Source organism: Neophocaena asiaeorientalis, unplaced genomic scaffold (assembly GCF_003031525.2).
Source record: "Neophocaena asiaeorientalis asiaeorientalis breed wild unplaced genomic scaffold, Neophocaena_asiaeorientalis_V1.1 scaffold340, whole genome shotgun sequence".
Taxonomy (NCBI): Eukaryota; Metazoa; Chordata; class Mammalia; order Artiodactyla; family Phocoenidae; genus Neophocaena; species Neophocaena asiaeorientalis.
In genome coordinates, this window is record NW_020172733.1 from 3,230,578 (window position 1) to 3,247,347 (window position 16,770).

The 16,770-nt window shown below is 36.9% G+C and overlaps 1 protein-coding gene across 1 annotated transcript in view; it reads right to left on the reverse strand.

Moving 5' to 3' along the window:
• Positions 1-16,770, reverse strand: part of ADAMTS20 (ADAM metallopeptidase with thrombospondin type 1 motif 20) — a 194,035-nt gene that overhangs the window by 85,259 nt on the left and 92,006 nt on the right. The window contains exons 12-18 of the mRNA XM_024740424.1: positions 10,233-10,378; positions 8,750-8,931; positions 8,517-8,653; positions 6,331-6,448; positions 3,878-3,973; positions 965-1,131; positions 680-809 (exon numbers count right to left, since the gene is read on the reverse strand). Coding sequence (XP_024596192.1) covers positions 680-809; positions 965-1,131; positions 3,878-3,973; positions 6,331-6,448; positions 8,517-8,653; positions 8,750-8,931; positions 10,233-10,378 — 976 coding nt within the window. The remainder of the gene's footprint in view (positions 1-679; positions 810-964; positions 1,132-3,877; positions 3,974-6,330; positions 6,449-8,516; positions 8,654-8,749; positions 8,932-10,232; positions 10,379-16,770) is intronic.

The following is a 16,770-nucleotide window of genomic DNA, read 5'->3' on the forward strand; positions in this document are numbered from 1 at the left end:
ACGCATGCCTCTGTTTCATCCATATGACTTTAAAGCTTTCATGCAAATTCAGGGTCCTAATAATCCAAAACAAAGTAGCCTCTCAATAAACATTTACTGATTTGCACAAATGTAGCATCACACAACTAGGTATTCGTAATTACAGATTGCCCAAAGACACCAGTCTCTTCATTTGCTTTCTCTACTACAAATTTCGCTGTTTTTCCATCTCCCTCTGTATTCCTTTCAGTTACCCATCCATCAGTACAAACACATTTCCTTGTGGTCAGGGAAGGGAAATAAAAGAATGAGAGAATGTTGACACTCCAACACTAAAAGAGGGAGATGGGTGGCTGGGAAAGTGTGTTGAGGGGAAAGGACAAGAGGGTGGGTATTTCACTGGGAAACAGAGTCCCAGTTAGAGAACCCTTCTGTGACGGTGAGAAAGAGAACGAGGACGTGATAGGGAAGAAGCAGTGATGGAGAACGTTGAAAAGGGTAGAGATAAGGGAGGCTGTTAAGTATAAGAACCAAAGAATAAGTGGGGAGAAAAGCAGGAAGAGAAAAAAAGACAGAAAACGTCTGTATGTCTGTGTGGTGTACATGCGTGGATTCCACAGGCAGTCAGACTCAAGATCACCCCAGATTATACCAGCATGCAGAGCTGAACTTTTGTCTCTTTCATTTAATACCAGTGTACCTTGACACATTTTTGTACAGTCTTGCCATGGTCCATATGGGTCCCACGTGAACAGATCACTCTTCTCTTCCATGGGGATATTGAAGGAATAACGTACATCAGGGTTGTAGAGATTACCCACACATAAAACCTCAATAAAAATACAAAGGAGCATACCATTAATTCATAAAAGATATACTCTTAAAAGATATAATTTTTATGTTTAATAATAAATGCAAAGCACTTAAGCATCATACTTTACTAACATGATTAAAACTGTCTTATTAACGACTACTGAGAATTTACCTGCAAAAGAAGTTCTTCTTCCAGCCGATCAGTACTATTAATTCTTTCAATCGAGTTGTTTGAACCACTGTATTCAAAAATAGCTCCTTGTACATTGATTTCCTTTTTGGACATACTTACAACAAAATTCCCATTCAAAAGAAAATTCCCTTGAGTGTCTGATAATGCTGTAAAAGGAGAGTACTCATGAAATAGCAAAACCACTCAATGGTACAGAAGCATTTTTAACTTTTATAATTCACATCCTTTTTTGAAATTAGAAAATATAAACATAAATTAATATGGAGGAAATAAACTTTATTTTACTGTAAAGTGGTATCTAAGCCATATGCAGGGAAACTTCAGCACATCAGCCAAAGACATGAAAATAAATTCACCCCATAATTTTTCCTTCTGAGAAGGTCATGTTCCACAAGGTGTGCAGCTCTGGGAGAGACACACAAGAAGTGGGAAAACAGAAAGAAGTCATGCACGGGCCTGCAGACAGATCAGCTAAATCAATCCTGGTCACCCATGGTGAGGAAAGAAAGGGCAGCCAGACTGCTGCGGCATTTCGTTAATGCTTATCTTGGAAAAAATGTACAAAGCTTCAACACTCTAGCGTCAACGTTCTAAAAGGCCATGCCTCTCCACTCCTCTCTCAGTAAACATCTGGATCTTCTTCATGGCAAGGCATTCATCACTGCTTACGCATACGTGAGTGACTGCTGCTTTTCGGAATCCTCTGACCTCCCTCTCTGTTCTTACCCCTTCTTATTCTCTCTTTTTCCCCAATGACAGGTATTAATATCAGCCTATCAAATATGTATCCTTATGTCTATCTATATACTAATATTTACATATGTATATAATAGAGTATGTAACAATATGTATTTATTTATTTTTTTGTTGTTGTTACTTTTTAAACGCAAAAAGTACATGGTGTCCACAGTGATGTGGTAGTAAAAAGACCACAGAATTTGGTATTAGAACAACTGGTTTAAATTCAAGTTGTTCCAATTAATTACTATGTGATCTTGGATAAACTACTTGCTTCCTAACTGCATAAGAGGAATAATAAAAATTCTTACCTCACAGGCTTTTAATCGGAATCAAATTTGGAAAGTGTTTGTAAAAGTGTATAAACTGTAAAAAAGCACTGTGCTTTTTTTTAACTTTCAAGAGGATATATGATATTTTCAATTTTGTACTAATAAAAACTCCATATTAATAAAATACATTTTTGCTGCTTTACTTCTCAGTGGAATAACTGTTTTGGAAAACATTTGTTTGGTCTTCCAGGGAACCCCACCCAAAGCATACAAATTACCTATGATTAAACTTACTAAATACTACACACCTCAAAGCAACCATGAAGGGATTACTGCCAAAGACATTTGGTGTTCCTGTGTCTGTATGGACTATTGTGATTGTCTTTATACATTGCACTGAATTCAATGAAGAACAAATAAAGTTCCACATTTATCCTATAAAATGAAAATCTGGACATTATCAGAAGCGTATAGGCCTATTTAAGGGACTACCAGTTACATTAAAACTAAGGGAAATAAACAAAACTTTACTGAGAAAAATTGTATACATTTCATTATTTTTAGTTACCAAAAGCAAATTTCATAAATATAAATATTTTACAAGTCCTTTCTAATGACTTCACATGTTTATTTTGCTCACTCCATTTAGATTTTGATATTTCCATTAGTAGTTCTTTTACAAAGTATAGTGATACTTTATTGGTGAACATTTCCAATTTTTAAACTTGGGCAGAACCCAAATATCTATATTTGGATCCTAAGAGAGACATATTAAATTATCTAAAATATGGTAGCATATATCTATGTATATGCAAAAAGAATTGCAACTAAATGTAAAATGTTAAAACATTTACATTTGATTTTCTTTGGGAAATTTTTTGCATTTTTTATAGAGGTGAAATGGACATAACATAGAATTAACCATTTTAAACTGAAGAATTTGATAGCACTTAGTACATTCACAATATTGTATAACCACCGCCTCTACTTAGTTCTAAAACTTTTTCATCATCCCAAAAGGAAAACCTGCATCTATTCAGCGGTCGTTCTCTTTACAATTGACTCTATAATGCCAAATATAATTCTTGAGATAAGCTGTTCATTACATATTCAGATTTCAAGTTAGAAGAGTTGATTACTTGGGCCAATATTTCACATTTCATTAATGTGAAGCAGGTACTTTCTCATTATCAGCTTTGCATCACCAGTTTGGTGAATTACGAATTAGTCAATATTAAGGTATTTATCAGACACAAAGAAAAGGTTTGTAAAGCATACTTTTCATCTCTGGGCCTAAGTGAAATTCTTTAAGCCTAAAAGCTAATTTCCAAAAATAAACAACAACTGAAATTTATACTCTAGAATTAGCTAAAGGACAATATACTATAACTATACTCATTAACATCTAAAAATATGAAACCATAGTTCTTTCTGCCTTTCTGTAACATAAGAGCTTTGTAAAAGTTGTATTTAAAGACTTTTGCTACATGGTAAAGACATTTAAGAAAATTCTTTAAAACATTTAACCCCAAAGAGGTCTATAATTAACCTTAGATAAAGATAGAAGGATAGAGGATTTTATTCTAAATACACAACACAACTTTAACTGAATATAACCTCTGGTTTTCTAAAACACCCTCATGGGAAAAAACGTTTAATTTACTTTCCAGAATTTAGTTAAGGATTTTTAAGATAGGATATGGTGTGTAGCTCAAAAAGAAATCACACATAGGGAGTCAGATGACTTAAGCTCAGTGTGAACTGAAATTGCATGTTTGTTCAAGGGGCTCTTCTTGCCTTCCAAGAATTTACAGCACCCACAGACCTCTGTGAAATTGCACACGAACCACATACTGGCTGCTGTTTAACTAAAAATGTTTACCCAGGTAATTGTCATCTTCTGGTTTTCCAGAATAGCTGTGCTGAAGAATATCAATGTTTGTTGCTCCTGGGGGAATCTTTACAACGACATTATAACCTGCAATAGAAGTTTACACAAGTTAACTTTCACAAAAAGCAGAACAGACAGGAGGCTAGTACTGCTGAAAGAAAAATCTGAATAGCATAGCAGACTTAATTTCATTTTATCTTTGAAAGATGATATCGTGCTTATTCTTCTTGAATCAGTGCCTTATATAAATTACTAAGGATTAAGAAAAAGTGGTTGTTGTCTGGAAATACACAGTCTGGGATTCTTAAAGTACATTTCTTAATTACTCTTACTTCTAAAATTCTGAATATAGAATAAGAATGAAACTAGTATTTTAGCTCCTGAACTATTTAGTACACATATTCATTTAAAATTTGACCAATACTTTTACATCTTATACTTCCTAATGAGGAAAAAAATTCTAAATGCTATTCACAAGTCCAGGAGATATAAAAATAGGTGGTCATTGCTATATGTGTACACAGACTCAGTGAACAGCAAAATAATGAAAGTTAAAGAGAACATTTTTCTTAAGCTTTTAGGTTCTAGTGTAAGCAAGAATCCCTATAGCTACCCCCCAAATTTTACATTATTCTGTAAAGTCTACTAACAAATTGTCAAGAGAAAAGTAAAAAGTTTACTCAAGAGAAATGAAAATGTTTCTGTTTTATGAGACCAAATTCAACAACACTGGCACTTCTCAAAAGATGAGGAAACACTATATCAAATATACATTAAACAAGAAGCAACGTTTCTCCTGCACTAAAACCACTCATGTCACAGTTTTCTGAATACTCTCAGGTTTTAAGTCAACAATTAATTTTGCTCTAGTGATATTATTCTAAGTTTTTCCTTTCCCTTTTTAGGATTTTCCTCTTTTATTTAATATACAAAAGGAGTTAAAATTTTTCGTATGTACTGACTTGATAAATATAGAATGAACTTAAGAAAAGGAAGTTTTCAAAGAGCTTACGTTTGAAACCTTGATATGAAATTACCTTGCATGTTTTTAGAGCAGCCTCATTTATTTATACCTCTTTAAGATATCACATTTAAACATAAAGTGATAAATGATCTGATGATTCTGTATACACTATATGCATATTGGGTGTAGGTTATAAGCCTACAAAAATAATTTTGACTCATGATTTTTTCACTATAAAATATCCCTACCAGCTCCACTATTTTATGTCTTTGCTATTTTTTCAAGAAAGCGTTTCTAGGCATTGCAAATGTGACAAAATGAAGGCTACCACCAGGGGGCAGTAATGTGACAAACGCTTTTCAAACCCTGCACAAGAGTTTAAGATCTTTTTCCGTTTGCAAACTGATTAAGTCATAGTACAATTTTGTCAAGGTTAAACATATGATCATAATTTGGTGCATGTGGTTTTACACAGAAAAAAAAAAGTTTTTCAGTAAATACAGACCAGACTTTGATAAATGTGTGCCATTGGTTACAAAAGGGGATCAAATATTTACGGCTCCCGTGAAATAATGAATCATAATAACTAGAAAAATAATGTCAAATTATCTAGTAACTCAGATTCATAAGCACGACCAGAGTATGAAATATACTATGCTTTTCATATAGATAAAAATATAAATTGTGTTTTAAATTATACTGCTTTAACTGAATTCTTACTAACTTAAAACAACTATGTTCAAACATATGTGAATACAATTTAAAGCTGAACAATAAAGCTGTAATAAAAAATACATTTTTATTTTGCAAGGAAAGTTTTAAAAGGCTGCTTTTTATTACCATAAAAAGAAAAAACGTTTTCTCAGAAAATTTAATGGAAAATGTCTGACATATTGTGTTCTCATAATAATTTTGAAGAAAAATGAAACCGTGGCCAAACATCAATTATATCTGTAATCCAGATACTTCTTGAAAAATCAAATGTAACACTAATTCCAGATTAGCACTGAAGTTAATGGTTTCATCCTTCACCTTCAATCAGTTTCAATACATCATCAATATGAAACACAGATAGGCCAGGTCACGCACAAAAAAATGTGGTTCAAATGATTAAAAATAATTGAAAGCGAATTTCCTGGAAAAATTATAAATATAAATACAATACAAATTACAGGAAGAGCAGTAAAAACATTTCTTTAACTGGGGGACTATTCACACACCATTGTCAAGCTGCACCACATTTACTCTAATAAATACACCTAACAAATTTTTAAGCATCAGATTTGTCTTAAAGCAGGTTATTCATTCATTAATTAATGTAATCATTAATTCAATGATACATCTGGTATAAGATTTAATTAATCATTATGAACTAAGGTATAGAATAGACAAAACAATAACGAGCCATTACTATTATTCCTTCATTATATACTCCATTATTATACCCAAAGAGAAAATTAGAAAGAACTGCACAGCTCACCATAATGGGCACTGTTGAAGGCACCTGCCATTGTCCTGCATGAGGAGTTATCCCCACCACACACTCCACATCTGTCTCTCCTGGCCTTGGAATTTAATACGTGATCACAGCCAGCTTGCTTCAAAATACAATAATTACAATGAACGTCATAAAAAGGACTAATGAAAAGCATGGTGCTTTATAAACAAAGTTCTTTTCAAAAATATTCTTTCAATTAATAGGAGATTCAATACACAGGGTTTTTTCAGAATACTGATCTTGTTTGTACACCAGTATTTTCACATATCTGTTCACATGGTTGAAAAAGCAATGTTTTTTAAAGGGTCATCCACATACTTCCTGCATCAAAATCACATGGCGTGGGATTTAAAAAGACAGATTCCCAGACTTTCTGAATTAAAATCCTTGGAGGTAAAAACCTAGGAATCCAGATTGTAACAAACACTGACAGTGATTCCCACATCCGTCATTTGAAAATCACTCTTTAAAGTCACGTAATTCAAAAGGGACAAAAAGTAACACATTACAATAACTCCAAAAAGATGTCTTTCATGATTCACTTTTTTCACTCATGACCTTAGAACTCTGGGAATTAAATGAGCACGTTTGAAAGAAACAATTTACTTCTTTAAAATTAATACCTAGCATAATAAACAGTGATTATGAAAAAGAATGAATAAATAAATAAAGGTGAAAGTATACATGGTTTGTTCTAGGGCTTTGAAAGAACAAGTGCAGCTCTTCTCCACACAGATGGTGTCCTCTGCATACATTGCAGTAACGTTTAGTTCTTTGGAATATTCCTTTAAATTTAGTGATCAGGAAAGTAAGAAAAATTCATAAGCCTCATGACTTTTTACTCACAAGGCAAATATTTCCAAAATGAAAATTTCATCCAGATAGTTTCTGAAAGTAACATGCATCTTTATGTTCAGATACTTGTCATATTTTTTCATGGTATCTGGCTTTCTGCTGTTAATTTAAATAAAACAAGTTTTTAAGGCCACCAAGTACACTTTTTCTAGTATTTAATCTATTCCCAAAGTGTAATTTAAGTTTCTCTGAACATCTCATTAGCCCTTTGGGTGCGAGGCCTTTCTCACCTAGGTAACTGGTAATAGATGTTTGGTTATAGGGAGAAGAAATTGGTCCTATTAAGTTCCACTTAATGAAAGGAATGAGTTCACAAGATGACATTTGTATTCTTTAGACAGCATTCACTATCCTAGTTCTCAAACTCACCATCCGTTTTTAAGATCACCATCTGCAATTTGCATGCTTTGATTCAGGGGCTCATCTGCTCTCACCTAGAATCCTGCTTAATGGCCTACCTAACTCCATTTCCTGACAATCCAGTACATTCTGAAGATTCTGACATGCAAATCGAATCACATCTCTTGCTTAACTCTAAATCCTTGTATTTTCAAGGACTTCAGGAAAAAATTTCATATAACAACCATCAGCTGGTAGCTACCTCCAACCCTGGCCCCTTACTTCTTCACCTTTCTAAACCTACTTACCCTGATAATTAGCTCCAGACTCACACCCTCCAAGAGCATTCCCCAAATCCTTTACCCACTTCCCCACAGAACAAGACACTCCTCCTACATCGTCCCCATGCCACCTTGCAGATGAGCCCATAGCACTGCATTCTACTTGTGTGTGTGCCTATCTCCCCCACAAATCTGTGTCCACATTGGCGGTAGGTGCTCTGTTTCATTCTTTCATCTTGGTGACTAGAACGGTATGTGACATCTAGCAGGTATTCGGTAAAAGTTTGCTGAATGTCTGTAAGAAGTAAGAGAATGGAGAGAGGGAGGGAGGATATCACTGCTTCTAACACTGAGGGGAAAAATGTCACCACAGAAGGGTCATGTTCGAAGTAGCAAAAGGACTTTAAAACCCTTGGGTCCTAATACGTTCTATCTTTTTAGGAAGCTGACCTCATCTTTCATCTTGATTTTAAGTGCCATAGGCAAAACAAAATCAGCAAACTGATCTTACTGCTTCATGAGTCACTCCTAATGACGGAGAATGGCCTAGTAATAGGCAGCCCGGTAGCAACCAAGGATTGCTGCACTGAATTCACAAGAACGTATCTGAAGTCATAGAAGCAATATTTGGTTAGAGTTATAGAAGGAAAATAGTATTCTGAAAGTCATTTTAAATGCAGTAAGTTTACTTACCCGACACAGACCTTGAACACAGATGTCATTTGTTTCAGTTCCACAAGGAGTACCATCGGCAACCCTGTCCTTCAACTGGTAGAAGTTAGTGGTTCCAGCCACCCGACAATACAGTTTACAACGATCTTTCATGGCAACTGTAAGAAAAAATCAAATTCTGGGTGTACGATAACACAGCTATGTGTTCCTATGTCTCAAAAATTTTTACATTAAAAAAAATTCTAATTACTTACTCCCACTATACTTTGGAAGCCACCTCACATTAGGGGACAGACCATGGATGTTGAAATGTTTACCATCAAAATCAGAGCACTGCTTCTCACGAAAGTCCTGCTTGCCTTTTGGACATGAATCAGTGTTACATGATCGAAATTTCATCCTGCGGCCCACACAGTACTTTCCTCCGTTTCTTGGCCTAGTCAAATTCATTACATTGTAAAGCACATCAGTACAAGATTATTTCTGCCATTTACTTCTAAAACTCTTCCATTCCTTTCCAGGATCTGGAAAACCACTGATGTCCCACTCACACTTTCCTTTTTTTTTTTTTTTTTTTTTTTGGGAACGAACCCGTGTCCCCTGCATCGGCAGGCGGACTCCCAACCACTGCGCCACCAGGGAAGCCCTCACTTTCCTTTTTTAACAGAAGTATGTAACGTGGTTGTGAAGCAATTCTGTGGTTAATGAACTGTAGAAAATACATTTTAACATGGACACTGTGGCCTGGAGGGCCGAAATGATGTCTTATTCACGACCAGAGTAACTAACAAGGAGCTAAGTCATGATGGGGATTTGTTTTAAAACCTCAAAAAAGGGTTTCTTCATTTTGGAGGTGGCGGGACACATAGAGTGAGCCAAAGATGATCAGAAAGGAAGATGATAACATGTTAAATTTTAAAAGAAGTATATATGCCTCTTTGTCGTGTATATCCTACTTATCACTCAGTTCAAAGAGTTTCATGGTATCAATCTATAGCCATCTATCGCTATATCAACTTATGCTGGAACATAAAAACTCTTTTGTCAGTGTTTTTCTCTTAATATGAAGACTTTCAGCGTAATTAACTTTTCAAAAATTCAAATAAACTAAGTCGGATTTTATTCAAAGTATGTCACATTTCTGCATTAAAAAGTCTTCATGTATATAACATATAACAACAGAAACATTATTTTTAAATTTTTATGGAATCCCTAAGTTCTTTTAAATAGTTTGGTGAGCAGGACCTATGCTTCAGTTCTTATTCAAACTAAAGACACTGAAGCATCTATAACATGAAAAGAAGAGAAAGAAAATATGACATGACAGATTATACCAAACAGTAAAAATACGGTAAAAAAAACTACATATTTTATCCAGGAAAGCCAAAACATAGTCGAAAGGGGCCAGGATCTTTCAATAGAAGCACAGTAAAAGTAAAACTGCCATTATATTACTATCATCATTATTGACAGCTATTTGTCAAATTTACACCAAATCAAAAAAGAAAGAAAATGGCTTGGTCTTGATTCAAATTCTCAAGACTATTTTAATTTACTTTTTTGTTCAAGGTCGGAATCTACCAAGATATAAAGTAACATGGCTTAAAGTACTCCAGAAGTTTTCTGAATCTCAGAAACTTACAGACTGACCTCCAGTTTTAGAAGTGAATGAAATTGATGTTTACTTTCTGGTGCCTTGAGATAATCTTAATTTACAGTGACATAAAAAGGACATACTCGGGCCGATTACAGAGCCTGGTTGTGCTTTTGATTCCACCTCCACATGTTCTTGAACAAGAACTGTAAGGTCCCCACGGTCCCCAATCGCCATCTACAGGACGTGTGTCCATTTCTTTGTTTACACATAGCCCATGGTGGCAATGCTACAAAAATAAAACAAAAAGAAATGATTCATGCATTATCTCATTAGGACATCATAGTAATAATAACAATAGCACAGAGATCAGTAGAAAAAAAGGTATACAATTTTAAGCAAAATGTTATCAATTCAGAAATGAGATTACACGTGACACCACTTTGTGAATATTTCCTGAGTATCTACTGAGTAACTGTAAAAAGATCGACAGAATGCAAAAATGAATAGGAAATTTACCTTGCCTATGAGATCTATAGTCTCATTGGAGAGGGAAGACCTACACATATGGGGAAAACTTAAATAGTATAATGAAAAATATTTTTGAAAAAGAAGCAAACAAATATTTGTTAACGTGGTATTTGTCCATGCTTCTATTTTTATGCAAAGATATCTATCACTCTCCCATGCCTTAAGCTAACTTTCGGCTCTATCTCATTCAAAGTCTCAAAGACCACTTCGTTCCTTGCTTTCATCAAGAAAGTAGAAATGTACAAAAGAATCTGCCCCAAATCTCCCACCATCCCTTCTACCCACCCAAAAGCGTCTGTGCCCAGTACTCAACCTTCCTGCCAATTAGTACACATGAAAAATCCAAAGTCGATCCCTCCACTGTGCCCCTCATCTCATCTCTTCTCGCTACTCCAAACACCACTCCAGCAATTCTCCCATCTCTCCTACATCATCACTGCTCCAGGCACTACTACATGAAAGCTAATCAAAACACGGTCCATGCACGGATGCCAGTCTTTGAACTAGTCACTGTCAGTAGGGAGAAGAGGTATACAGAAGTTGAGAGTAAGTGTTCAGAAACTTTCAGAAGATTTTGACAGAGTAATTTCGTTTATTAAAGTTAATAATTTTAAAATTAGCTTATATTTGTTCTATTTTTAACTGTGGTAAAGTACACATAACAAAATTTACTCTCAACCATTTTCAAGTGTACAGTTCAGTGGGATAAAGAACATTCACATTGGTGCGCAACCATCGCCATCTATAAACAGAACTCTTCTCCAAACTGAAACTCTGGACCCGTTAAACAGTAACTCCCCATCCTCCCCTCCTCCCAGACACTGGCAACCACCCTTCTACTCTGTTTCTATGAATGTGACTGCTCTGTATATCTCACATAATTGAAATCACACAGTATTTGTCTTTCTAGGATGGGCTTATTTCACTTAGCATAATGTCCTCAAGGTTAATCCATGTTGTAGCATGTGTCAGAACTTCCTTCCTTTGAAGACTGAATAATACTGCATTGTAGGTATATATCACATTTTCGTTATCCATTCATCCGCTGATGGACACTTGTGTTGCTCCCATCTCTTGGCTATTGTGAATAATGCAACTCTGAATACGGGTGTGTGAATATCTCTCAGAGACCGTGTTTTCAATTCTTTTGGATATATACCCAGAATTGTTTGTGTTGGGTCATCTATTTCTATTTTTAATCTTTTTGAAGAACCACCATTTTGTTTTCCACAGAAAAAAACTGGCTTACACTTTGAATGTCTTTTTTCATTCATTTTTATCATTTTGTGCAAGAGTATGTTTATAAATGACCAGGACTGTTTAAAAGAGAAGACTGGTCCTTTATGAGAGATAGTTTGAGAAGACTCCACTCATGCTCTTTAACTTCCAAACATACTCTTGTTTCTCCCACTTTAACAACAACAACAACGAACTTTTCTTAGATCTCGTTTTCTTCACCAGTTATTGACCTGTTTTTCCTTGAAAGAGTTGTCTACGTTTATTGTCTAACTCTCTCTGTCTATTCTCTCTCATCATTCCACCGTCCATGAACCTGCTCATGTGTACATCACCAATGGCCTCCAGGACACTATGATGAATGGCCAGTTCTCAGTCTCTGTCTTCACTGACTTATGTGACACAGTATGTGACACAGCTGATCATTCTTCTTCTTTGATACATTTTTTTCTTCTCTTGGTTTCCAGGGCTTGGCACACTCTTGGTTTTCTTTTCTCTTTAATGATTTCTCTTTTGCAGTTTCTTTTGCTATTTCTTCTTCTTTTTGACCTCTTAATGTCCCGAGGCTCAGATTGTAGTCCTTTATTCTTCTTTATTGACAGTCATTCTCAGTCCAGATCTCTCTCCTGAACTCCAGACTCCATAGACAGCTGCTTCCTCATCTTCATTTGAATGTCTAATAGCCACTTTAACTATAGCGCATCAACACTGAACTCTTGCCTTGGCCCCTCAAAATCTGCTGAGTTGACTCATTTGATCAGCTAAAAACCTAGTCATCTTATCTCTTCTTCCTCTAACATTCCATATCTAACACATTAGCAAATGCTCTAGTTCCTTCAAAACCATACACAAAGTTGAGTTTTAATCATCACCTGGTTTCAGCCACCTGCATCTCTCATCTCCATTATTTCAACAGCTCCCTGAGTACATCTCCTCCGTTTCTACTCTTGGCCCTTACAGTTTAGCCTCAACATTTGTCAGAATGGTCATGATCCTTTTTTAAATTAGTTTAAAAATTAAGTCAAATTAGGTGACTCCTCTGCTCAAATCCTTCAATTATCTCACTTTGAGTTATACAACATTCTCACAATGGCCTGCAAGTTCTTCCAGTAACTTCCCATACATCTCTCTCTCTCTCTCTTCACTCCACTCCAGCCAAAATGCCTTCCTTGCTCTTCCTTGAATACTCCAGCAGTACTCCAGACTTAGGAGTTTGGCCATTCCCTTTTCCTGGAGCTCACTCCCCTGGGATGTCCTCAAAGCTAACTCCCTCACTTCCTTTAAAACAACTCATGGGCTTCCCTGGTGGCGCAGTGGTTGAGAGTCTGCCTGCCGATGCAGGGGACACGGGTTCGTGCCCTGGTCCGGGAGGATCCCACATGCCGCGGAGCGGCTGGGCCAGTGAGCCATGGCCGCTGGGCCTGCGCGTCTGGAGCCTGTGCTCCACAACGGGAGAGGCCACAACAGTGAGAGGCCCGCGTACTGCAAAAATAATAAATAAATAAAATAAAATGAAGTCCCTTTAAAAAAAAAACAAAAAACAAAAATACAGCTCATTAGGCAACTTCCCATAAGATCGACCTTGACCACCATAGTTTAAAATGCAATCTGCCCTCTCCTACCACACAACTTCAATCTTTCCTCTGCACTATTTCTCTCATTCATGGTACTATTATATTGTTCGTAATACTCCAGTCTTCACTAGAATACAAGCTCCAGGGGGGACAAGGATCTTTTCTCTTTTGTTCACTGATGTATCCTGAGTGCCTAGAATAGTATCTGACATGTAGTAGGTCCTTGATACATTTTTGTTGAATGAATTAATCCTATAACCAAGATTATTAGCAGAAAAAAATGCTTTGTGCCCTCCATTGGAACAAATCATTCAATATGAGAAAGCCATTATAAAAGTGAACAAAAACAAACTCTCAGAATAGAATATACTATGTGCATATAAATTTTGTGGGCATCTTCCAGAAACATTTAAAGATTCCTTGCATGTTCCTTATTTATTTATGTATTTCTGAGAGATCAAAGCATGAAAAAGAATGTTATACTATTCACCATATAGTAAAATTAACTCATCATCAGATGGGTTCAGCATGTCTTCATGCAAATAGATTTACTGCCAAAAGCATTTAACAGATATCTCACACATAAGATAGTCATAAGATAAAGGAACTAGAGGAGAGTGTTAAGGCCAAATTATAGGATATTTGTTTAAATTTTCCTTTAATAACAGGTCCATTTAATACTGAAAATGGCTAATGCATAGGGGCTCACTGTTTTTAATTGATTTTTTTAAAAAGGGAATTTATACCTATCATGATCCACATTTTATCCCAAATGCCACCTCTACCTTTAATCTACATGGGCTTTATAGTAGGTTTCAGTATCTCATCATATTTACCTGAATTCCAGAAAACCCATGCCCTCCATACCGTATCACCGGGGGAATATTTAAGTGGCTAATAAGCAAATGAAAAGATGCTCAAAATTGATGATAATCAGGATAAGGCAAGTTAAAATTACAATGAAATTCTATTTTGCACCCATCTAGAACGGCTAAAGTTTTGTTAAGGCTAACACTATCAAAAATTGGCAAGGAATGCAAAGCGACTCAAACTTTCATATTTACATTGCTTGGTAGGTCTAAAATGGTTCACATACTTTGGAAAATTGTTTGGTACTTTCTTATGAAGTTAAACACACACCTACCCTATGACCCAGGAATCCTACTCTAGGTATTTACTCAAGAGAAATGCAATATATGTCCACAAGAGGACTTATACAAGGATGCTCACAGCAGCTTTATTCATAAAAGCCAAAAACTGGTAATGACCCAAATATCCATCAACAGGAAAATGGTAAACAAATTATGGTGCAGCTGAATTAAACTTCAACATAAAGGAATGAAGTACTGATGCACACAACAATTTGAATGAAACTCCAAAACATGATGTTGAGAAAAAGCAGCCTGACCCACTTGCTCCTGACAGACTATACTGTATAGTTTCATTTACTTAAAATCAAGAACACACAGGAGATGGGGCAAAGATGGTAGACCCTGAGCTCATCTCCTCCCATGGGCACACAAAAATTGCAACTATTTACAGAGCAACTATCAATGAGAATGACCTGAAGTCTAGCAGAAAAGATCTATAACTACAGATATAAAGAAGGAACCACAACGAGATGGGTAGGAGAGAACATAGTATAGTTAAGACCCACACCCCTGGGTAGGCAACCCACAATTATCGAGAGGATAATTACAATTGCAGAGGTTCTCCCCAAGGACCCAGAGGTCCAAAACCCACATCAGGCTCCCTGGACTGGGAGTCCTACACTGGGCAGATGAGCCCCACAATGTCTGGCTTTGAAGGCCAGCAAGACTTACTTGCAGGAGAGCCAGAGGGCTGTAGGAAACAGAGACTTCACTCTTAAAAAGGCACACAAAAAATCTCACATGCTCCAAGACCCAGGGAAGAAGCAGGAATTTGAAAGAAGCCTGGGTCAGACCCACTTGCTGATCTTGGAGAACCTCCCAGAGAGGGAGAAAGCAACTGGGACTCACCCTGGAAACAGAGACTCTGGCAGAAGACATTTTAGGGAGCTCATCCTACAAGAACACTGGTACTGGCAAGCACCATTTTTAATCCTCCTTATTAGCTTATTAGCATCAGGACCTGGCCCCACTCACCAGCCTGCTGGCACCAGTCCTGGAAAGCCCAGCCCCTAGATCCCCAGAGACTTGCAGCCGGCCATCAGACAAAGCTCCACCCACCAGGGGGCAGGAATCAGCCCTGGTACCCCCTGGGCCCTGGCCCTGCCACCTGCTGGCCTACATGGACTCTGGGATGAACAGGGCCCTGCAGCCATGGTCCTGGACCAGATTCAGCACACCAATGGACCAGCACTAGCCCTAGGACTTCCTGGGCCATAGCCCACCTACCAGCAAACTGACCAGCTCTAGGACCCCCAGGCCCCACAGTTAGAGAGCCCAGAACCCAGCTCCACCCACCATGGGCCACCACTAGCCCTGGGACCAGATTTACCCACTAATGGGCAGGTATGAGTGCCTGGATTCCCTGGACCCCACAGACACCATCCCTGGGAAGCACCATGGCCCCACAGCCAGCTGTCCTGGGATCCAGCCCCACCCACCAGTGAGCTAGCACCAGGACCAAGCCTCTCCTAACCATGCAGCCAGCCACACCAGGACCCAGCCATACCCACAAGTGGCCAGCAGCCTCCGCACAAGGCAGAACCTGGCAACCAACAAGACCAAGATGACTGAAATCATATCAAGCATCTTTTCTGACCACAATCCTATGAGACCTGAAATCAACTACAAGAAAAATATTGTAAAATACACAAACATGTGGAGGCTAAACAACATGCTACTAAACAACCAATGGGTCACTGAAGAAATAAAAAATACCTAGAGACAAATGAAAATAAAAACACAACAATCCAAAATCTATGGAACGTAGCAAATGCAGTTCTAAGGGGAACATTTGTAACGACACAATCCTACCTCATGAAACAAGAAAAATCTCAAGTAAACAACTTAACCTTATACCTAAAGGAACTAGGGTAAAAAGAACAAACAAAATTCAATGTTAGTAGAAGGAAAGAAATCATAAAGGCCAGAGAAGAAATTAATAAAATAGTTACAAAAAATAATAGAAAAGATCAATGAGACTAAGAGCTGGTTCTTTGAAAAGACAAACAAAATTGATTTATTCAGACCCATCAAGAAAAAACAGAGAAAGGGCTAAAATCAATAAAATCAGAAATGAAATAGGAGAAGTTACAACTGACACCACAGAAACACAAAAGATCCTAAGAAATTACTATAAATGATTATATGCCAATAAAATGGACAACCTAGAAGAAATGGACAAATTCCTA